Genomic DNA, 24,353 nt, shown 5'->3' on the forward strand with positions numbered 1-24,353 from the left:
TTACAAACACAACATTAGATGCAGCTGCGGATCCAACTTTTCTGGAGCCCTCTTCCCTACAGCTAAAGGTCCCGAAGCTTCTGCGCATGTGCAGGATTCAGTCTCTGCTCTACTCGTAGAGAACAGGCTACTCTGGTGAATGGTGCTTGCTTAATTAACAAAAGTCTAAGCTTGAGAGCAAATATATTTATTTCATTTCATTTGCGATTTTCATGAATAGTTAACGTTGCGTTATGCTAATGAGCTTGAGGCTATAAATAGAATCCCGGATCCGGGATTGCGCGACGCAACAGGTTAATAAAGCTTGATCAAAGCTGAATCAATGTCTGCAAGATCACATAATGATAGTATTCTACATAATAAAACCGAATATAATAGCATGGTATAATGTTACTTGAAGACCAAAAAACACCACCTCATTCCTTTTGAGATTTTAGGATGATTGTGATAAATGGTCACATTTCTCTCTCGTAGCCAAAACCCAACAGTGCGCACCACTAGCCAAAATATGTGCTTCGAAACTAAACACAGGTAGGCTATGCTACAGTTTGTTATCACCATCTGCCCTTAAATTCTCTCACTGTACATAATTCCAAACAACACTAAGACGCAAGAAGATCTAAAATCCATATGAATATGATTGCATGGTTGGCATGCATAATGCATGGACGTTTCCCTGGTAAAAAAAAACGTAAAGAATTATCAATCACGATTGACAGTGAGAAACGTGAAGGGACAGTGACCACAAAAATGTGTGCGTAAAGTCAAGGTAAAGAAACACATGGGCACAACAGGATTTGGATCTTTGGCTCTGGGGAAAAGGAATCCAGGGTGGCAGGACGGGGGTGTTTAACTTGAGTGTAGGGGGCAGAATTTTCATTTTTGGCGAAAAAACGTACCCATTTGAAATGGCCTATTTCTCAGGCCCAGAAACTAGAATATGCATGCATAATTGTCAGATTAGGATAGAAAACACTCTAAAGTTTCCAAAACTGTCCAAATATTGTCTGTGAGTATAACATAACTGATATTGCAGGCAAAAACCTAAGGAAAATCAAACTAGGAAGTGCTGTTTTTCATGAAAGCTCTCTGTTCCATTGGATGCCTTGCCTCCATTTAAAGGGATATCAACCAGATTCCTTTTCGTATGGCGTCCTCAAGGTGTCAGTCTTTAGACATAGTTTCAGGCTTTTATTTTGAAAAATGAGCGAGAAAGATAACATTGCGTCAGTGGATAGCTGGGTGTTCGCAGAGTTTTGCTTGTGCAACAGAGTGGGGAAGCCATCGTCTCTCCCTCTCCTATTGAAAAAGCGACAGTCCCGGTTGATATGTTATTGATTATATATAAACAACCTGAGGATAGATTATAAAAAACGTTTGACATGTTTCTGTGGACATTACGGATACTATTTGGAATTTTCGTCAGCGATGTCGTGACCGCTCGAGCCTGTGGATTTCTCAACATAACGCGCCAAACAAATGGAGGTATTTTGGATATAAAAATAATCTTTATGGAACAAAAGGAACATTTATTGTGTAACTGGGAGTCTCGTGAGTGCAAATATCTGAAGATCAAAGGTAAGCGATTTAATCTATTGCTTTTCTGACTTTCGTGACCAATCTACTTGGCTGCTAATGTTTGTAATATTTTGTCTACTGAGAGAGATGTTCTTACATAAACGCTTGTTATGCTTTCGCCGAAAAGCTGTACTGAAATCTGACACGCCAGGTGGATTAACAAACAGCTAAGCTATGTTTTGCTATATTGCACTTGTGACTTCATGAAAATTAAATATTTTTAGTAATTTAATTTGACGCGCACCAATTTAGCAGGTGTTGATGAAAATAATCCTGCTAAGGAGTTGGGTGTGTCAAGAAGTTAACTACAGAGCCGTAGCCTCTTGCATTTTTTGTAAGAGTTGAGTTTGTATTTGAAGTGTGTCACTAAGGGGCAAGAGCCCAGTTCATGGTGGTTCAGTGCAATGCCCAGACCACACCAGGAAAACACTGGTTTTCAACTCAGGGTGTGAACCTGGGACTCACTGCTATGTGGTGACTTGTGTGTGCTTGGTCACAGGGGCATCAGGCCTGCTGGTGGCTGGTATCTTGGCTCCTTCAGTACCTGGGAAAGGGCCTGTTCTGCAGCTCTCGTACAAACACAGAGGTCCCCGCCTGCACCAGCCTGCTACCATCGTCAGGTTCTGTGTAGTCGTGCCGGTGCCAGTTGATACGCTTTTTCACTGTAAAGATAAAGCAACAATTAATTGTTAAACTCTTGAACATTCAGAGACTCCGTGATCACAGTAGATACTACATAGACCTAGCAGGGCTAGACCAGCTACTTAAGTGTCTGAGGAACATGAAAGCCGTGAGTTATGAATCGTCTCTATAAACCGTTTCACAAGCCCATAAAGCCCACGTCCTCCGCAGACGAACGAGGGCCATGTTCAATCTCAATTTGATGATTACCCCACCATTGAATTACCTTAATAATGCCCCCATCAGTATGCTCTGGCCGGTCTACTTGACAGCCAACTATTCCCCAAATAGCAATTAAAAATCAACCGTGCTGGAGTAATACAGAGAGAGACAGAGTGCGTGGTGGTGGGGTGTAGAGGTCGACCGATTATGATTTCTCAATGCCGATACCGATTATTGGAGGACCAAAAAAGGGCGATACCGATTATATCGGACGATTTTTAAAATGTATTTGTAATATTGACAATTACAACAATACTGAATGAACACTTATTTTAACTTAATACATCAATAAAAATCAATTTAGCCTCAAATAAACAACGAAACATGTTCAATTTGGTTTAAATAATGCAAAAACAAAGTGTTGGAGAAGAAAGTAAAAGTGCAATATGTGCCATGTAAGAAAGCTAACGTTTCAGTTCCTTGCTCAGAACATGAGAACATATGAAAGCTGGTGGTTCCTTTTAACATGAGACTTCAATATTGCAAGTTCAGAGGTTTTAGGTTGTAGTTAATAGTATTAATAGAACTATTTCTCTCTATACCATTTGTATTCCATATACCTTTGACGATTGGATGTTCTTATAGGCATTTTAGTATTGCCAGTGTAACAGTATAGCTTCCGTCCCTCTCCTCACCCCTACCTGGCCTCGAACCAGGAACACATCGACAACAGCTACCCTCAAAGCATCGCTATTAGCGCGCACCCCTTCAACAAGCATTTCTCAACGGCTGGCCATGCCTTCCGCCTGGCTACTCCAACCTCGGCCATCAGCTCCGCCTCCCCCCGCAGCTCCTCGCCCAAGCCTCTCCAGGTTCTCCTTTACCCAAATCCAGATAGCTGATGTTCTGAAAGAGCTGCAAAACCTGGACCCGTACAAATCAGCTGGGCTTGACAATCTGGACCCTCTATTTCTGAAACTATCCGCCGCCATTGTCGCAACCCCTATTACCAGCCTGTTCAACCTCTCTTTCATATCGTCTGAGATCCCCAAGGATTGGAAAGATGCCGCAGTCATCCCCCTCTTCAAAGGGGGAGACACCCTGGACCCAAATTGTTACAGACCTATATCCATCCTGCCCTGCCTATCTAAGGTCTTCGAAAGCCAAGTCAACAAACAGGTCACTGACCATCTCGAATCCCACCGTACCTTCTCCGCTGTGCAATCTGGTTTCCAAGCCGGTCACGGGTGCACCTCAGCCACACTCAAGGTACTAAACGATATCATAACCGCCATCGATAAAAGACAGTACTGTGCAGCCGTCTTCATCGACCTTGCCAAGGCTTTCGACTCTGTCAATCACCATATTCTTACCGGCAGACTCAGTAGCCTCGGTTTTTGGATGACTGCCTTGCCTGGTTCACCAATTACTTTGCAGACAGAGTTCAGTGTGTCAAATCGGAGGGCATGCTGTCCGGTCGTCTGGCAGTCTCTATGGGGGTGCCACAGGGTTCAATTCTCGGGCCGACTCTTTTCTCTGTATATATCAATGATGTTGCCCTTGCTGCGGGCGATTCCCTGATCCACCTCTACGCAGACGACACCATTCTATATACTTCCGGCCCGTCCTTGGAAACTGCTATCTAACCTCCAAACGAGCTTCAATGCCATACAACACTCCTTCCGTGGCCTCCAACTGCTCTTAAACGCTAGTAAAACCAAATGCATGCTGCCTGCTGCCTGCACCCGCATGCCCGACTAGCATCACCCACCCTGGATGGTTCCGACCTTGAATATGTGGACATCTATAAGTACCTAGGAGTCTGGCTAGACTGTAAACTCTCCTTCCAGACTCATATCAAACATCTCCAATCGAAAATCAAATCAAGAGTCGGCTTTCTATTCCGCAACAAAGCCTCCTTCACTCACGCCGCCAAACTTACCCTAGTAAAACTGACTATCCTACCGATCCTCGACTTCGGCGATGTCATCTGCAAAATTGCTTCTAACACTCTACTCAGCAAACTGGATGCAGTTTATCACAGTGCCATTCGTTTTGTCACTAAAGCACCTTATACCACCCACCACTGCGACTTGTATGCTCTAGTCGGCTGGCCCTCGCTACATATTCGTCGCCAGACCCACTGGCTCCAGGTCATCTACAAGTCCATGCTAGGTAAAGCTCCGCATTATCTCAGTTCACTGGTCACGATGGCAACACCCATCCGTAGCACGCGCTCCAGCAGGTGTATCTCACTGATCATCCCTAAAGCCAACACCTCATTTGGCCGCCTTTCGTTCCAGTACTCTGCTGCCTGTGACTGGAACGAATTGCAAAAATCACTGAAGTTGGAGACTTTTATCTCCCTCACCAACTTCAAACATCTGCTGAGCAGCTAAGCGATCTGATGAGCAGCTAACCGATCGCTGCAGCTGTACATAGTCTATTGGTAAATAGCCCACCCATTTTCACCTACCTCATCCCCATACTGTTTTTATTTATTTACTTTTCTGCTCTTTTGCACACCAATATCTCTACCTGTTCATGACCATCTGATCATTTATCACTCCAGTGTTAATCTGCAAAATTGTAATTATTCGCCTACCTCCTCATGCCTTTTGCACACAATGTATATAGACTCCCCCTTTTTTTCCCCTACTGTGTTATTGACTTGTTAATTGTTTACTCCATGTGTAACTCTGTGTTGTCTGTTCACACTGCTATGCTTTATCTTGGCCAGGTCGCAGTTGCAAATGAGAACTTGTTCTCAACTAGCCTACCTGGTTAAATAAAGGTGAAATAAAAAAAATAATAATAAAACCCCGCTAACTAGCTAGCCATTTCACATCGGTTACACCAGCCTAATCTCGGGAGCTGATAGGCTTGAAGTCATAAACCGCTCAATGCTTGAAGCACAGCGAAGAGCTGTTGGCAAAACGCACCAAAGTGCTGTTTGAATGAATGCTTACGAGCGTGCTGCTGCCTACCACTGCTCAATCAAATATCAAATCATAGACTTAATTATAACACACAGAAATACGAGCGTTTGGTCATTAGTATGGTCGAATCTGGAAACTATCATTTCGAAAACAAAATGTTTATTATTTCAGTGAAATACGGAACCGTTCCGTATTTTATCTAATGGGTGGCATCCCTAAGTCTAAATATTGCTGTTACATTGTACAACCTTCAATGTTATGTCATAGTTACACAAAATTCTGGCAAACTAGTTTGCAATGAGCCAGGCGGCCCAAACGGTGGCATATACACTGACTCTGCATGCAATGAACGCAAGAGAAGTGACACAATTTCACCTGGTTAATATTGCCTGCTAACCTGGATTTCTTTTAGCTAAATATGCAGGTTTAAAAATATATAATTCTGTGTATTGATTTTAAGAAAGGCATTGGTGGTTATGGTTAGGTACAGTCGTGCAACGATTGTGCTTTTTTCGCAAATGCGCTTTTGTTAAATAATCCCCCGTTTGGCGATGTTGGCTGTCTTTGTTAGGAAGAAATAGTCTTTACACAGTTCGCAACGATCCAGGCGGCCCAAACTGCTGCATATACCCGTACTCTGTTGGAAGAGAAGTGACACAATTTACCTAGTTAAAATAAATTCATGTTAGCAGGCATATTAACTAAATATGCAGGTTTAAAAATATATACTTGTGTATTGATTTTAAGAAAGGCATTGATGTTTATGGTCAGGTACACGTTGGAGCAACGACAGTCCTTTTTCGTGAATGCGCACCGCATTGATTATATGCAACGCAGGAGACGCTAGATAAACTAGTAATATCATCAACCATGTGTAGTTAACTAGTGATTATGATTGATTGTTTTTTTATAAGATAAGTTTAATACTAGCTAGCAACTTACCTTGGCTTCTTACTGCATTTGCGTAACAGGCTGGCTCCTCGTGGAGTGCAATGAGAGGCAGGTGGTTAGAGCGTTGGACTAGTTAACTGTAAGGTTGCAAGATTGAATCCCCGAGCTGACAAGGTAAAAAAATCTGTCGTTCTGCCCCTGAACAAGGCAGTTAACCCACCATTCCTAGGCCGTCATTGAAAATAAGAATGTGTTCTTACCTGGCTTGCCTAGTTAAATAAAGGATAAATATAAGGTGTAAAAAATAAATAAATAGGCCAAATCGGTGTCCAAAAATACAGATTTCCGATTGTTATGAAAACTTGAAATCTGCCCCTCCGATTAAATTGGTCGACCTCTAGTGGGGTGGTGCTTACTCAAGCAAGGTCCGTGTTGGACATCACAGTTGGGACAGTGGTAAACATCGATGTCGACGGCATGGTGCTCTTCCACTTGGACACAGCTGGGGCAAAAAGAGAAAAAGGAGACATTTTAGACTCAGTTAAAAGGAAATAAGCACATACTCAACACAAAATTCTACATCTCTAGAAAATATTTACTGAACAAAGATAAAACGCAACAATTTCTAGTTGTTAGAGTTATTTATTAATTTAATTTATTTAACCAAGCAAGTCAGTTAAGAACAAATTCTTATTTACAATAACGGCCTACAGCAGGCCAAACCCGGATGATGCCGGGCCAATTGTGCGCCGCCCTATGGGACACCCAATCACGGCCGGTTGTGATACAGCCTGGAATCGAACCAGGGTGTCTGTAGTGAAGCCTCTAGCACTGAGATGCAGTGCCTTAGGGCTCCTGAGTTGCGCAGGTCTATCAGAAATCAGTCAATTGAAATAAAATCCTAATCTACAGATTTCACATCCATGGGCGGGCATAGGCCCACCCACGGGGGAGCCTGGCCCAGCCAATCAGAATGGAGTCTCTCCCCACAGACAAAAATACTCCTCAGTTTCATCGGCTGGTCTCAGGCGATCCCGCAATTGAAGCGCGGCTGGCGTGGTTACATGTGGTCTGCGGTTGTGAGGCCGGTTGGATATACTACCAAATTCTCCCAAAAAACTTGAGGCGGCTTATGGTAGAGAAATGAACATTAAATTCTCTGCCAACAGCTCTGGTGAACATTCCTGCAGTCAGCATGCCAATTGCACGCTCCCTCAAAGCTTGAGACATCTGTGGTATTGTGTTGTGTGACAAAACTGCACATTTAGAGTGGCCTTTAATTGTCCCCAGCACAAGGTGCACCTGTGTAATCATAATGCTGTTTAAATCTGCTTCTTGATATGCCAGAGCTGTCAGATGGATGGATTATCTTGGAAAATGAGAAATGCTCACTAACAGGGATGTAAACAAATATGTGCATAACATTTAAGAAATAAGGCTTTTGTGCATATGAAACATTTATGGGATGTTTTATTTGAGCTCATGAAACATGGGACCAACACTTTCCATGTTGCGTTTATATTTAAAGTATAGTTTAAAGTTAGGAAGTGATTATCTTGGCGAGGTCGCAGTTGCAAATGAGAACTTGTTCTCAACTAGCCTACCTGGTTAAATAAAGGTGAAATAAAAAATAAAATAAAATGCAGGGAATCCAAATCTAACAGGGCTTTCTCCAAATCACATAAAGAGAAGCTATAAAAAAAAGGTTTCAGCTCACTTCCTTTCATATGCATATACTGTCATCCCAATCCAATGTCACATAAGGACATCATATTCCTCAAGTCATTTTGACTAGGCTACCGTAGGCACCATTCAAAAGAAATGAGCTGTTTTAAGTGTTAAACCAGCTTGCCTCAGAGCCTCATAAGCCTGCAGAGTAATGATCTCCAGAGGGTTCCACTGGCTTCAGCTATGGAAACGGTTGCCAAGGGGAAGTTAAAGACAACTTCAACCCCCTCAGTGCAAAGTGAGACCTAGATCTATGCCACTCACTCAGCTGGAGAATTTCCATCACTTCCCGAGCAGTGCTATGCAATGCAGCAAGCATGAAACGAACAGAACGGAAGACTTTCATTCACAACGCTGAGGGCAACACAGGCAGGCCCCCTGAGCCCCGTCAACCTAAAATAGCAGGAATATATGGACATTGAAAAGTCACAAAACATAGTTTTATTCTGTGTGAAAATTTGTTGAGCGGCGACTAGTGTGGTCGGACTGGAGCTCTGACGTCATAGCGACAATGTGTGTAAATGCAGGCTATTCTTTGGGTGCTGAAATCAGTCATTTTTGATAACTTAATTTTATGTGACGTCCACTCTAGTCACCGCTCAACTCCATCGTGAATCGTTGAGTTTAGACGTGAGTTACCCTCCTATGCTCTGGGAATAACTGAGTGGTCCCCCCATGGTGTTGTGGTTTAACCTCGGACACGGGCTGAGTTGTGGCTCCAGATGTTTGAGGGCTGTGTTTAGCATAGCCTGGGGCAATGGTGGTAAGGGGGCATCCATGAAGTCACCGAGAGTGGAGCGCAGGTTAGGGGGGAGAAGAGGACCGGCCGACAGGCTGAAAACAAACAGCTTCTGCTCAGCGCCCGAGAGGAGAGGGCCTGGGAGCATCGCCCGAGAAGAGAGGGCCTGGGAGCATCGCCCGAGAAGAGAGGGCCTGGGAGCAGTGCCCGAGAAGAGAGGGCCTGGGAGCATCGCCCGAGAGGAGAGGGCCTGGGAGCATCGCCCGAGAAGAGAGGGCCTGGGAGCATCGCCCGAGAAGAGAGGGCCTGGGAGCAGTGCCCGAGAAGAGAGGGCCTGGGAGCATCGCCCGAGAAGAGAGGGCCTGGGAGCATCGCCCGAGAGGAGAGGGCCTGGGAGCATCGCCCGAGAGGAGAGGGCCTGGGAGCATCGCCCGAGAGGAGAGGGCCTGGGAGCATCGCCCGAGAGGAGAGGGCCTGGGAGCATCGCCCGAGAAGAGAGGGCCTGGGAGCAGTGCCCGAGAAGAGGGCCTGGGAGCAGCTCTAGCTGATACCTGCTTTGATCTGAGCATGATTGCAAGATTGCAGGAAATAAGGGAAGCTGTAAACAAATCAGAACCATTATGTCAGAAAAGCGGCCTGCCTGTGGGATGGCCATAGGATTTAGGCTTCACCCACGTTTTTTTTAACCCACTTCACCTGTAACAAAAATAAAGGTTACCAGTGCTGCCGCACATTGGCTAACCGGGCTACCTGCATTGTGTCCCATCCACCACCCGCCAACCACTCTTTTACGCTACTGCTACTCTGTCAATCATATATGCATAGTCACTTAAACCATATCTACATGTACATACTACCTCAATCAGCCTGACTAACCGGTGTCTGTATGTAGCCTCGCTACTGTATATAGCCTATTTCTTTACCTACCCATTGTTCACCTAATTCCTTTTTTGCACTATTGGTTACAGCCTGTAAGTAAGTATTTCACTGTAAGGTCTACTACACCTGTTATATTCAGCGCACGTGACAAATAAACTTGATTTAGTGTGTTTTAACGATGCTATGAAAAGAGAGAGTGAGTGTCTTGACACCACCACTAATTTGTCATCTTATTTCAGCTAGTCCACATCTTGCCCCCCGAACACAGGTAACTAATCCTACAGTGACAGTGTGTGTTGTTGACCCACACCCCTTCTCCTTACGTTATGACTGCAGTCATGCATCAGAAGTGGGCCCTATATTTTTCATTCCACTACTTCCAATCACTCTATTGCGGAGCTCCCCAGGGGTGCGTGCTCAGTCCACTCCGGTACTCCCTGTTCACCCATGACTGCACGGCCAGGCACGACTCCAATACCATCATTAAGTTTGCTGACGACAGAACAGTGGTAGGCCTGATCACCGACAACGACGAGACAGCCTATAGGGAGGAGGTCAGAGATCTGCGCGGGTAGTGCCAGAATAACAACCTATCCCTCAACGTAACCAAGACTAAGGAGACGATTGTGGACTACAGGAAAAGGAGCACCGAGCACATACTCATTCTCATCGACAGGGCTGTAGTGGAGCAGGTTGAGAGCTTTAAATTCCTTGGTGTCCACATCAACAACAAACTAGAATGGTCCAAACACACCAAGACAGTTGTGAAGAGGGCACGACAAAGCCTATTCCCCCACAGGAAACTAAAAAGATTTGGCATGGGTCCTGAGATCCTAAAAAGGTTCTACAGCTGCAACATCGAGAGCATCCTGACCGGTTGCATCACTGCCTGGTACGGCAATTGCTCGGCCTCCGACCGCAAGGCACTTCAGAGAGTAGTGCATAAGGCCCAGTACATCACTGGGGCAAAGCTGCCTGCCATCCAGGACCTCTAGGAGGTGTTAGAGGACCTATTAACAATTCGCAGCTCAGAGTAGAAGCAAGCAACAGCAAGCAACAATTCGCAGCAACAGAGTAGAAAGAGTAGACCTATATCCTACAAGAAGAGCAACAGAACAAATCAAAATAGGATATATGGTTTCCCACCGTAAGGGGCGAATAAATAAACCGCAACCACAGACAATACTGTACTCAACACCCTGTCTGGCTCACCACCAACCAGAGCTAGTGACGTGCTTCTGTTACTAGGCTATACCATTCTGCCTTTCTCCTCATCTCCTCTTCGGATATGGAGTAAAATCATGCAACTTTCTCAGTGAGGGCATGCAGATCACTCCTGTGGCTGGGATGCTCTAGCGGCAGGAAGCCAAACACACAGCTTGATCACTACCTCAGTGAGAGGGAGTAATCAGAGAGTTTACAGAGGTAGACAAAGCATGGAGCATGATGGGAGCAATGAGCATGTGATGGGGATCCAGTGGTGAGCTCTGCTCTTTTCTGGCGCCATGGTTACCCCCAGTCTCTCCCATTCATTAAACCCTCAATATATGATCATTCCTGGGAGTCTAGCCTGCTCATCATCATCTTCATCGTGAGAGACGCACCAGGTACATAACAGGATTTGAATATCCTTTATAAACACAGATACTTCTTACTCCCACTTACAGTCTGTTGGATTTGCACCTTGCATGGCTGCGGTTGCAGTTGTATTGCACCATTGTGGTTGTGGGAGGGAGAGATCATCTTTGGCAAAAACAAAGACTAGAGATGACACAAAAACAGTCCTGGCTGCGTATTAGTATTATTTTGAATTGAATGTGAAGCAGGGGTGTTCTGGTGGATGATCCCATTAAAATAAAATAAAAATACTGATGAAATACCAAGGATAAAGATTAAATTTCAAGAAACACTCATGTATAGCAATCTTAGCCAGAGAGAAAACAGAAACAAGTGCATTACTGTTGACCCCTGGCTGCACGAGTCATGCATTAAAATGCCTAAATCCCTCCAGAGTGGGATGGTCGGTGCATGAAAAGGAGATAATTGGGAACTGCCTGCCAAGAGAGGGGGGATTCAAGCAGCCCTAGCAAGGTACATAACTAAGCAGCACTCCAGAGATAGATAGGGAGCCAATGAGGGTGAAATCCTCTTCTTCTGCACAAGAGCCCACTGACAGATTGATGATCCGTTGCCTCATTGCCTCCACACTAAAGAGACCTGCCGTCTTGTCTGAGTGGTGTAGTTCATTCAGATGTGCAGCCAGAGGTTCATTGTGTCGGTCTTTATTAGTAGTAACCATGAGGAAATGGTTCCAAAATTCAGCTAGAAGAAACAGGTTTGTGTCAGATGGTGCACAAGAGAATCTTGGAGAGCAGGGTTAGTGGGGGTCATCAGGTTAGCATTGTGAATGTGCACACACCTGGATGGGTTCACTTATGAAGCACCAATGGCCACCATACTTCAGCCCCCGCTGGCCTGATGTCAAAACATTTTCACTGCATATTTCCCCCTGGCTTCCGCATTGAGAAGCGAGTCTAAACAAATAAATCAATCTGTCAGAGGCAGAAGGCTGCCCTGTGCATCACCTAGCCTTATGGTGGCACAACAAAGATGTCTCCATGGTGACAGCAGACACACTGGCAGCGTTCAGAGTCTTACTGTACAACACCTCTGCTCACACACCTATACAGGCTGACTGAAGCTGCAGCCCCCATTCCGCTGCACCATACCGGTATTCTAGAGAAAGCTGAATGTTGGTGGATAAAGCTAGTGGACAATTCAAAATGATGTTCAAATGAAATTATTTCAAAAACAATTTAAATAAAATTTGATTTGTCAAATGCGTTGTAAAAAAAATGAATAAGAAAAATAAATAATAATAACACAGGTGTCCCTCTTTTATGGTACCTTCAGGCGTTTGGAACATGGTACCTTCAGGCGTTTGGAAATTGCTCCCAAGGATGAGCCAGACTTGTGGAGGTCTACAAAAATATTTCTGAAGTCTTGGCTGATTTCTTTTGAATTTCCCATGATGTCAAGCAAAGAGGCATTGAGTTTGAAGGTAAGCCTTGAAATACATTCACAGATACACCTCCAATTGACTCAAATTATGTCAATTAGCATATCAGAACCTTCTAAAGCCATGACATTTTCTGCAATTTTCCAATCTGTTTAAAGGCACAGTCAACTTAGTGTATGTAAACTTCTGACTCACTGGAATTGTGATACAGTGAAATAATCTGTCTGTAAACAATTGATGGAAAAATGACTTGTGTCATGCAAAGTAGATGTCCTAACCGACTTGCCAAAACCATAGTTTGTTAACAAGAAATGTGTGGAGTGGTTGAAAAACGAGTTTTAATGACTCCAACCTAAGTGTATGTAAACCTCCGACTTCAACTCTATAAATATATGGATGAGCGATGGCCAGGAGGCATAGGCAAGATGCAATAGATGGTATAAGATACAGTATATACACATCTGAGATGAATAATGTTTACATATCTTACATTACTCAAGTGTAATTGTTTAAAGTGACTAGTTAGTCTGAAGGCAGCAGCCTCTCGGAGTTAGTGATTGCTGTTTAGCAGTCTGATGGCCTTGAGATAGAAGCTGTTTTTCAGTCTCTCGGTCCCAACTTTGATACACCTGTATGGACTTTGCCTTCTGGATGGTAGCGGGGTGAACAGGCAGTGGCTCGGGTGGTTGTTGTCCTTGATCTTTTTGGACTTCCTGCGACATCAGGTGCTGTAGGTGCCCAGGAGGGCAGGTTTGCCCCCGGTGATGTGTTGCGCAGACAGCACCACCCTCTGGAGAGCCTTGTGTATGTCGAGGAACTTTAAAAACATTCCACCTTCTCCACTACTGTCCCTTCGATGTGGATAGGGGGTGCTCCCCTGCTGTTTCCTGAAGTCCACGATCATCTCCTTTGTTTTGTAGACATTGAGTGAGAGGTTGTTTTCCTGACACCACACTGTGCCCTAACCTCCTCTGTAGGCTGTCTCGTCGTTGTTGGTAAACAAGCAAACTTTTTTTATTTTGTAGCATCCAATTGGTAGTTACAGTCTTGTCTCATCGTGGCAACTCCCGTACGGACTCGGGAGAGGCGAAGGTCGAGAGCCAGGAATCCTCCGAAATAGAACACAACCAAGCCGCACTGCTTCTTGACACAATGCCCACGGAAGCTAGCCACACTGATGTGTCGGAGGAAACACTGTGCACCTGGCGACGGTGTCAGCGTGCATTGTGCCCAGCTCGCCACAGCCAAACCCTCACAACGCTGAGCCAATGACAGAAGTGAATGCTATGGGGCGATAGTCATTTAGTTCAGTTACCTTTGCCTTCTTGGGTACAGGAACAATAGTGGCCATCTTGAAGCATGTGGGGACAGCAGACTGGGATAGGGAATGACTGAATATGCCCGTAAATACACCAACCAGCTGGTCTGCACATGCTCTGAGGATACGGCTAGGGATGTCGTCTGGGCCAGCAGCCTTGCACGTTTAAATGTCTCACTCACGTTGGCCATGGAGAAGGAGAGCCCACGGTCCTTGTTAGTGGGCCACGTCGGTGGCACTGGATTATCCTCTGAGAGCAAAGAAGGTGTTTAGTTTGTGTAGAAGCAATACGTCAGTGTCCGTGACGTAGCATGTTTTCTTTTTGTAGTCCGTAATAGCCTGTAGACCCTGCCACATACACTACCTTTCAAAAGTTTGGGGTCACTTAGAAATGTCCTTGTTTTTGAAAGAATAGATAATTTTATTTTCCCATTAAAATAACATTGAATTGATCAGCAATACAGTGTAGACATTGTTAAATGTTGTACATAACTATTGTAGCTGGAAACAGCATATTTTTTTAATGGAATATCTACATAGGCGTACAGAGGCCCATTATCAGCAACCATCACTCCTGTGTTCCAATGGCACGTTGTGTTAGCTAATCCAAGTTATCATTTTAAAAGACTAATTGATCATTATAAAACACTTTTGCAATTATGTTAGCACAGCTGAAAACTGTTGTGCCGATTAGTTTGAGAAACAGACAACTCACAAGTCCTCAACTTCATTAAATAGTACCTGCAAAACACCAGTCTCAATGTCAACAATGAAGAGGCAACCCCGGGATGCTGGCCTTCTAGGCAGTGTTCATCTGTCCAGTGTCTGTTCTTTTGCCCATCTTAATCTTTTACTGGCCAGTCAGATACAGCTTTTTCTTTGCAACTCTGCCTAGAAGACCAGCATCCCGGAGTCGCCTATTCACTGGTGTTTGCGGGTACTATTTAATGAAGCAGCCAGTTGAGGACTGATTCACTGATGTGGTCATCCTGTCTGGGTTGGCGCCTCCCCTTGGGTTGTGCCATGGCGGAGATCTTTGTGGGCTATACTCAGCCTTGTCTCAGGATGGTAAGTTGGTGGTTGAAGATGTCCCTCTAGTGGTGTGGGGGCTGTGCTTTGGCAAAGTGGGTGGGGTTATATCCTTCCTGTTTGGCCCTGTCCGTGGTTGTCCTCAGATGGGGCCACAGTGTCTCCTGACCTCTCCTGTCTCAGCCTCCAGTATTTATGCTGCAGTAGTTTATGTGTCGGGGGGCTAGGGTCAGTTTGTTATATCTGGAGTACTTCTCCTGTCCTATTCGGTGTCCTGTGTGAATCTAAGTGTGCGTTCTCTAATTCCTCTCCTTCTCTCTTTCTTTCTCTCTCTCGGAGGACCTGAGCCCTAGGACCATGCCCCAGGACTACCTGACATGATGACTCCTTGCTGTCCCCAGTCCACCTGGCCGTGCTGCTGCTCCAGTTTCAACTGTTCTGCCTTATTATTATTCGACCATGATGGTCATTTATGAACATTTTAACATCTTGGCCATGTTCTGTTATAATCTCCACCCAGCACAGCCAGAAGAGGACTGGCCACCCCACATAGCCTGGTTCCTCTCTAGGTTTTGGCCTTTCTAGGGAGTTTTTCCTAGCCACCGTGCCTCTACACCTGCATTGCTTGCTGTTTGGGGTTTTAGGCTGGGTTTCTGTACAGCACTTTAAGATATCAGCTGATGTACGAAGGGCTATATAAATAAATTTGATTTGATTTTGACTTGTGAGGCATCTGTTTCTCAAACTAGACACTAATGTACCTGTCCTCTTGCTCAGTTGCGCACCGGGCCTCCCACTCTTTCTATTCTGATTAAAGCCGGTTTGCGCTGTTCTGTGAAGGGAGTACACAGCGCTGTACGAGATCTTCAGTTTCTTGGGAATTTCTCGCAAGGAATAGCCTTCATTTATTTTTTGGTGTATTTTCAAAAAAAAATTCTCCCCAATTTCGTGGTATCCAACTGCTTGGGTTGTGTTCCAGGGGACGCATGGCTCGACATTCGCCTCTCCCGAGTCCGTCTCATCGCTGCAACTCCCGTACGGACTCGGGAGAAGTGAAGGTCAAGAGCCATGCGTCCTCCGAAACACAACCCAATCAAGCCGCACTGCTTCTTGACACAATGCCCATCCAACCCGGAAGCCAGCCACACTAATGTGTCGGAGGAAACCCCATACACCTATCAGCGTGCACTGCGCCCAGCCTGCCACAGGAGTCGCTAGTGCGCGATGAGACAAGGATATCCCTGCCGGCCAAACCCTCACCTAACCTGGACGGCGCACAATTGGCCCAGCGTCGCCTCATGGGCCTCCTGGTCGCGGCCGGCAGCGACAGAGCCTCGACTTGAACCCAGAATCTCTAGTGGCACAGCTAGCACTGCCTTAGACCACTGCGTCACTCGGGAGGCCTAGCCTTCATTTCTCAGAACAAGAATAGACTGACGAGTTTCAGAAGAAAGTTATTTGTTTCTGGACATTTTGAGCCTGTAATCGGACTTACAAAAGCTGATGCTCTAAATACTCAACTAGTCTAAAGAAAGCCACTTTTAGTGCTTCTTTAAATCAGCACAACAGGTTTTCAGCTGTGCTTACAGAGGCCCATTATCAGCAACCATCACTCCGGTGTTCCAATGGCACATTTGGTTAGCTAATCCAAGTTTATAATTTTAAAAGGCTAATTTAAAACAAAGGCCAAAAAGGCTAAAAACTTTTGAACGGTAGTGTACGTCTCATGACTGAGCCGTTGAATTGCGACTCCTCTGTACCGACATTTGACTGCCTTGCGGAGGGAATAACTACACTGGTTTATGTTCGGCCAAATTCCCAGTCCTCTTTCCATGGTTAAATGCGGCGGTTCGCGCTTTCAGTTTTGCGCAAATTCTGCCATCCATCCACGGTTTTTGATTAGGGTAGGTTTTAGTCACAGTGGGTACAACATTTCCAATGCACTTCCTTATGAACTCACTCACAGAGTCAGCGTATAGATCGATGTTGTTATCCGAGGCTGCCTGGAACATTTCCCAGTCCGCATGATCAAAACAATCTTGAAGCGAGGATTCCGATTGGTCAGACCAGTGTTGAACGGTTCTCTTCACTGGTACATCCTGTTTGAGTTTCTGTCTATTGGACGGTAGGAGCAAGATGGAGTCGTGGTCGGATTTGCCAAAGGGAGGGCAAGTGAGGGCCTTGTATGCGTCACCGAAGTTAGAGTAGCAGTGGTCAAGTGTATTGCCCGCGCGACTGCTGCAATCAATATGCTGATAAATTTGAGAACAAGGCTACCTAAATTCTGTTTTGTTAAAATCCACAGCTACAATAAATGCAGCCTCAGGATATGGTTTCCAGTTTACATAGAGTCCAGTGAAGTTCCTTGAGTGCTGTCGTGGTATCTAGTTGGAGGGGGTATATACTAGAGGTCGACCAATTATGATTTTTCAACGCCGATACCGATTATTGGAGGACCAAATACCAATTAAAATCAGCTGATTTAAAAAATAAAAATAAAGTATATAAAATAATTTTAAAAAATGTATTTGTAATAATGACAATTACAACAATACTGAATGAACACTTATTTTAACTTACATCAATAAAAATCCATTTAGCCTCAAGTAAATAATGAAACATGTTCAATTTGGTTTAAATAATGCAAAAACAAAGCGTTGGAGAAGAAAGTGCAATATGTGCAATGTAAGAAGGCTAACGTTTCAGTTCCTTGCTCAGAACATGAGAACATATGAAAGCTGGTGGTTCCTTTTAACATGAGTCTTCAATATTCCCAGGTAAGAAGTTTTAGGTTGTAGTCATTATAGGACTATAGGAATTATAGGACTATTTCCCTCTATCATTTGTATTTCATTAACAACAACCAGCATGTCCAGAGATAAAACCTCTCTCCTCATCACCCAGTGCCTGGGCTTACCTCCGCCGTACCCGCACCCCACCATACCCGTCTGCGCATTATGCCCTGAATATATTCTACCATGCCCAGATACCTGCTCCTCTTATTCTCTGTCGACAACGCTCTAGGCGACCAGTTTTGATAGCCTTTAGCCGCACCCTCATACTACTCCTTCTCTGTTCCGCGGGTGATGTGGAGGTAAACCCAGGCCCTGCATGTCCCCAGGCACCCTCATTTGTTGACTTCTGTGATCGAAAAAGCCTTGGTTTCATGCACGTCAACATCAGAAGCCTTCTCCCTAAGTTTGTTTTACTCACTGCTTTAGCACACTCTGCTAACCCTGATGTCCTTGCCGTGTCTGAATCCTGGCTCAGGAAGGCCACCAAAAATTCAGAGATTTCCATACCCAACTATAACATCTTCCGTCAAGATAGAACTGCCAAAGGGGGAGGAGTTGCAGTCTACTGCAGAGATAGCCTGCAAAGTAATGTCATACTTTCCAGGTCCATACCCAAACAGTTCGAACATCCTGTGGCGGACTGCAATAGCATCGAACAGTCCCCGCGATATGCAACTGTTCAGGGAAGTCCGGAACCAATACACGCAGTCAGTCAGGAAAGCTAAGGCCAGCTTCTTCAGGCAGAAGTTTGCATCCTGTAGCTCCAACTCCAAAATGTTCTGGGACACTGTGAAGTCCATGGAGAACAAGAGCACCTCCTCCCAGCTGCCCACTGCACTGAGGCTAGGGAACACGGTCACCACCGACAAATCCATGATTATTGAAAACTTCAACAAGCATTTCTCAACGGCTGGCCATGCCTTCCGCCTGGCTACTCCAACCTCGACCAACAGCTCCGCCCCCCCACAGCTCCTCGCCCAAGCCTCTCCAGGTTCTCCTTTACCCAAATCCAGATAGCAGATGTTCTGAAAGGGCTGCAAAACCTGGACCCGTATAAATCAGCTGGGCTTGACAATCTGGACCCTCTATTTCTGAAACTATCCGCCGCCATTGTCGCAACCCCTATTACCAGCCTGTTCAACCTCTCTTTCATATCGTCTGAGATCCCCAAGGATTGGAAAGCTGCCGCAGTCATCCCCCTCTTCAAAGGGTGAGGCACCCTGGACCCAAACTGTTACAGACCTATATCCATTCTGCCTTGCCTATCTAAGGTCTTCGAAAGCCAAGTCAACAAACAGGTCACTGACCATCTCGAATCCCACCGTACCTTCTCCGCTATGCAATCTGGTTTCCGAGCCGGTCACGGGTGCACCTCAGCCACACTCAAGGTACTAAACGACATCATAACCGCCATCAATAAAAGACAGTACTGTGCAGCCGTCTTCATCGATCTTGCCAAGGCTTTCGACTCTGTCAATCACCATATTCTTATCGGCAGACTCAGTACCCTCGGTTTTTCGGATGACTGCCTTGCCTGGTTCACCAATTACTTTGCAGACAGAGTTCAGTGTGTCAAATCGGAGGGCATGCTGTCCGGTCCTCTGGCAGTCTCTATGGGGGTGCCACAGGGTTAAATTCTCGGGCCGACTCTTTTCTCTGTATATATCAATGATGTTGCTCTTGCTGCGGGCGATTCCCTGATCCACCTCTACGCAGACGACACCATTCTATATACTTTCGGCCCGTCATTGGACACTGTGCTATCTAACCTCCAAACGAGCTTCAATGCCATACAACACTCCTTCCGTGGCCTCCAACTGCTCTTAAACGCTAGTAAAACCAAATGCATGCTTTTCAACCGATCGCTGCCTGCACCCGCATGCCCGACCTAGCATCACCACACTGGATGGTTCCGACCTTGAATATGTGGACACCTATAAGTACCTAGGTGTCTGGCTAGACTGCAAACTCTCCTTCCAGACCCATATCAAACATCTCCAATCGAAAATCAAATCAAGAGTCGGCTTTCTATTCCGTAACAAAGCCTCCTTCACTCACGCTGCCAAGCTTACCCTAGTAAAACTGACTATCCTACCGATCCTCGACTTCGGCGATGTCATCTACAAAATTGCTTCCAACACTCTTCTCAGCAAACTGGATGCAGTTTATCACAGTGCCATCCGTTTTGTCACTAAAGCACCTTATACTACCCACCACTGCGACTTGTATGCTCTAGTCGGCTGGCCCTCGCTACATATTCGTCGCAAGACCCACTGGCTCCAGGTCGTCTACAAGGCCATGCTAGGTAAAGCTCCGCCTTATCTCAGTTCACTGGTCACGATGGCAACACCCATCCGTAGCACGCGCTCCAGCAGGTGTATCTCACTGATCATCCCTAAAGCCAACACCTCATTCGGCCGCCTTTCGTTCCAGTACTCTGCTGCCTGCGACTGGAACGAATTGCAAAAAAAAATTAAATAAATAAAAAAATCGCTGAAGTTGGAGACCTTTATCTCCCTCACCAACTTCAAACATCAGCTATCTGAGCAGCTAACCGATCGCTGCAGCTGTACATAATCTATTGGTAAATAGCCCACCCATTTTCACCTACCTCATCCCCACAGTTTTTATTTGTTTACTTTTCTGCTCTTTTGCACACCAATATCTCTACCTGTACATGATCATTTATCAATCCAGTGTTAATCTGCAATATTGTAATTATTCGCCTACCTCCTCATGCCTTTTGCACACATTGTATATAGACTCCCCTTTTTTTTCCTACTGTGTTATTGACTTGTTGATTGTTTACTCCATGTGTAACTCTGTGTTGTCTGTTCACACTGCTATGCTTTATCTTGGCCAGGTCGCAGTTGTAAATGAGAACTTGTTCTCAACTAGCCTACCTGGTTAAATAAAGGTGAAATAAAAAAATAAAATAAAAAAACCTTTGACTATTGGATGTTCTTATATGTTCTTATCTTACTTTAGTATTGCCAGTGTAACAGTATACAGTGGGGGCAAAAAAGTATTTAGTCAGCCACCAATTGTGCAAGTTCTCCCACTTAAAAAGATGAGGCCTGTAATTTTCATCATAGGTACACTTCAACTATGACAGACAAAATGAGGAAAAAAAATCCAGAAAATCACATTGTAGGATTTTTAATTAATTAATTTGCAAATTATGGTGGAAAATAAGTATTTGGTCAATAACAAAAGTTTCTCAATACTTTGTTATATACCCTTTGTTGGCAATGACAGAGGTCAAACGTTTTCTGTAAGTCTTCACATAGGATTTTGCCTATTGGTCCACATATTATAGTGATTGTGTTCCTCATACTCTATATACTATAAAATGTGTATAGATAGTACCCGTCAAAAGTCTGGACACTCATTCAAGGGTTTTTCTTTATTTGTACTATTTTCTACATTGTAGAATAATAGTGAAGACATCAAATCTATGAAATGATTCCATATATGGAATCATGTAGTAACCCCAAAAACAAAACAAAAAAGTGAAACAAATCAAAATATATTCTTCAATGTTGCTACCCTTTGCCTTGATGACAGCTTTGCACACTCTTGGCATTCTCTCAACCAGATTCATGCAAAGAGAAACGACAGTGAATCATTACTTTAAAACTTGTTATGGCTGCAATCCCGGTAACGGGATCAATATGACAACTTCCAGTGAAAATAGAGGGCGCCAAATTCAAACCACAGAAACCTCATAATTACAATTCCTAAAACATACGTGTCTTATCATTTTAAAGTTAATCTTGTTGTTAATCCCACCAAAGTGTCCAATTTCAAATAGGCTTTTCAGCGAAAGCACTACAAACGATTGTTAGGTCTCCACCAAATCACAATAAGCACAGCCATTTTCCAGAGAAATATAGCATTCACAAAAAGCAGAAAGAGATAATTCAAGGTTAGTGATTCATTTTATCTTCATCAGATGACACTCATAGGACATCATGTTACACAATAAATGCATGTTTTGTTTGATAAAGTTCATATTTATATAAAGAAATCGGAGTTTACATTGATGTATTAGATTCACGAGTTCCAAAAATATCAAGTGATTTTCCACAGCCACATCGTTTCAACAGAAATACTCATCATAAATGTACATGATAATACAAGTTATACACATGGAATTATAGATATACCTCTCCTTAATGCAACCGCTGTGTCAGATTTAAAAAAAAGTTTACGGAAAAAGCAACACATGCAAAAGTCTGAGACGGCGCTCAGAACAGAAGCCAAATTAGCCACCATGTTGGAGTTAACAGAAACCAGAAAATACATGATAAATGTTTCTAACCTTTGATGAACTTCATCAGAATGCAGTCCTAGGAATCCCAGGTCCACAATAAATGCTTGATTTGTTGGAAAATGTCCGTTATTTATGTCCAATTAGCTACTTTGGTTAGCGCGTTTGGTAAACAATTCCAAAGTCACAAAGCTTGTCCAATATAACTGCAGGGTAGCCTAGTGGTTAGAGCCTAGAGGGGCGGCAGGGTAGCCTAGTGGTTAGAGCGTTGGGCTAGTAACCGGAAGGTTGTACAGGCAGTTAACCCACTGTTCCTTGGCCATCATTGAAAATAAGAATTTGTTCTTAACTGACTTACCTAGTTAAATAAAGATAAAAAATAAATAACGTGATGAAATGTCCAAAAGTTCCATAACAGTCAAACAATGTACTGAATCAATCTTTAGAATGTTGTTTACATATTCATTTGAATAACGTTCCAACCGGAGAATTAGAATGACTTCAGATGACCGGTGGAACGCAGGTCCTTCCCCTGTGAACACGCATGGTGAAAGAATGGTCAACTTGTGGCATTGGTGACTATTTCCTGTCTCATTCGACTCCCCTTCACATTAGTCATCAGACAACGTTCTATTGACTGCTGACATCTAGTGGAAGGCGTAGGAAATGAAAACTCATCCATATCTCGCTGTAATTTCAATGAGAGCTTGGTTGAAAATCTTCCACCCCCAGAAAAAATACAAACAGGAAGTTATACTCACAGACATAATTCAAACAGTTTTAGAAACATTGGAGTGTTTTCTATCTAATACTAATAATAATAACATGCACATATTAGCGACTGAGGAGCTGGCCATTTACAATGGGCACCTTTTCATCCAAGCTACTCAATACTGTCCCTGCAGCCATAAAAAATTAAGACATGAAGGTCAGTCAATACGGAACACTTCAAGAACTTTGATCGTTTCTTCAAGTGCAATAGCAAAAGCCATCAAGTGCTACGATGAAACTGGCTCTCATGAGGACCGACACAGGAAAGGAAGACCAAGAGTTACCTCTGCTGCAGAGGATAAATACATTAGATTTACCAGCCTCAGAAATTGCAACCCAAATAAATGTTTCACAGAGCTCAAGTAACAGACATCTCAAAATTAACTATTCAGAGGAGACTGCGTGAATCAGACCTTGCTCCAAAGAAGCCACTACTAAAGGACACCAATAAGAAAAAGAGACTTGCTTGGGACAAGAAACACGAGCAATGGACATTAGACCAGAGTAAATATGTCCTTTGGTTTGATGAGTCCAAATTTGAGATTTTTGGTTCCAACAGTGTCTTTGTGAGATGCTGAGTAGGCGAACGGATGATCTCTGCATGTGTGGTTCCCACCGTGAAGCATGGAGGAGGAGCGATGGTGTGGGGGTGCTGTGGGGGTGCTTTGCTGGTGACACTATCAGTGAATTATTTTGAATTCAAGGCACACTTAATTAATTTAGAACTACCCATCCCGGATCCGGGAGAATTGTCATCAACTACACTAATTATCATAGCGCAACAGTCAAAAAAATATTACTAGTAAATATTCATATTCATGAAATCACAAGTGAAATATAGTGAAACACAGCTTAGCCTTTTGTTAACCACCCTGTCATCTCAGATTTTGAAATTATGCTTTACAGCCAAAGCAAGACAAGCGTTTGTGTAAGTTTATTGATAGGCTAGCATAGCATTATGTCCAGCTAGCAGCAGGAAGCTTGGTCACGAAAATCAGAAAAGCAATCAAATTAACCGTTTACATTTGATGATCTTCGGATGTTTTCACTGACGAGACTCCCAGTTAGACAGCAAATGTTCCTTTTGTTCCATAAAGATGATTTCTATACCCAAAATACCTCCTTTTGTTGGTCATGTTATGTTGAGAAATCCACATTAAATTGCGGTCACGACAAAGCCGGGAAAAAAATCCTAATTATGTCCATAATATCGACAGAAACATGGCAAACGTTTTTTTTTATATAATCAATCCTCAAGATGTTTTTCAAATATCTATTCGATAATATAAATCAACCACTGCACTGAGGCTAGGAAACACTGTCACTATGGATAAATCCACAATAATTGAGAATTTCGAGAAGCATTTTTCTATGGCTGGCCTTGCTTTCCACCTGGCTACCCTTACCCTGGTCAACAGCCCTTCGCTCCCCACAGCAACTCGCCCAAAACTCCCCCACTTCTCCTGCACCCAAATCCAGATAGCTGATGTTCTGAAAGATCTGCAAAATCTGGACCCTTACAAATCAGTTGGGCTAGACAACCTGGACCCT

General features: G+C 44.1%; 1 protein-coding gene across 11 annotated transcripts in view; it reads right to left on the reverse strand.

Annotated features, from left to right (window-relative positions):
- LOC135509131 (lysine-specific demethylase 7B-like) overlaps positions 1 to 24,353 on the reverse strand; it is a 63,067-nt gene that overhangs the window by 33,134 nt on the left and 5,580 nt on the right. For 6 of the 11 annotated variants that reach the window (XR_010450897.1, XM_064929519.1, XM_064929520.1 and 3 more), the window contains 2 exons: positions 6,668 to 6,753; positions 2,123 to 2,240 (listed from right to left, as the gene is read on the reverse strand). Coding sequence is in view for 8 of the 11 variants with exons in the window: in XM_064929519.1 (XP_064785591.1) it covers positions 2,123 to 2,240; positions 6,668 to 6,753 (204 nt within the window). In the remaining 3 variants the exon portion in view is untranslated. The other 5 variants (XM_064929523.1, XM_064929522.1, XM_064929524.1 and 2 more) reach the window with 5 other exon arrangements.

Source organism: Oncorhynchus masou, chromosome 22 (genome assembly GCF_036934945.1).
Source record: "Oncorhynchus masou masou isolate Uvic2021 chromosome 22, UVic_Omas_1.1, whole genome shotgun sequence".
Classification (NCBI taxonomy): Eukaryota; Metazoa; Chordata; class Actinopteri; order Salmoniformes; family Salmonidae; genus Oncorhynchus; species Oncorhynchus masou.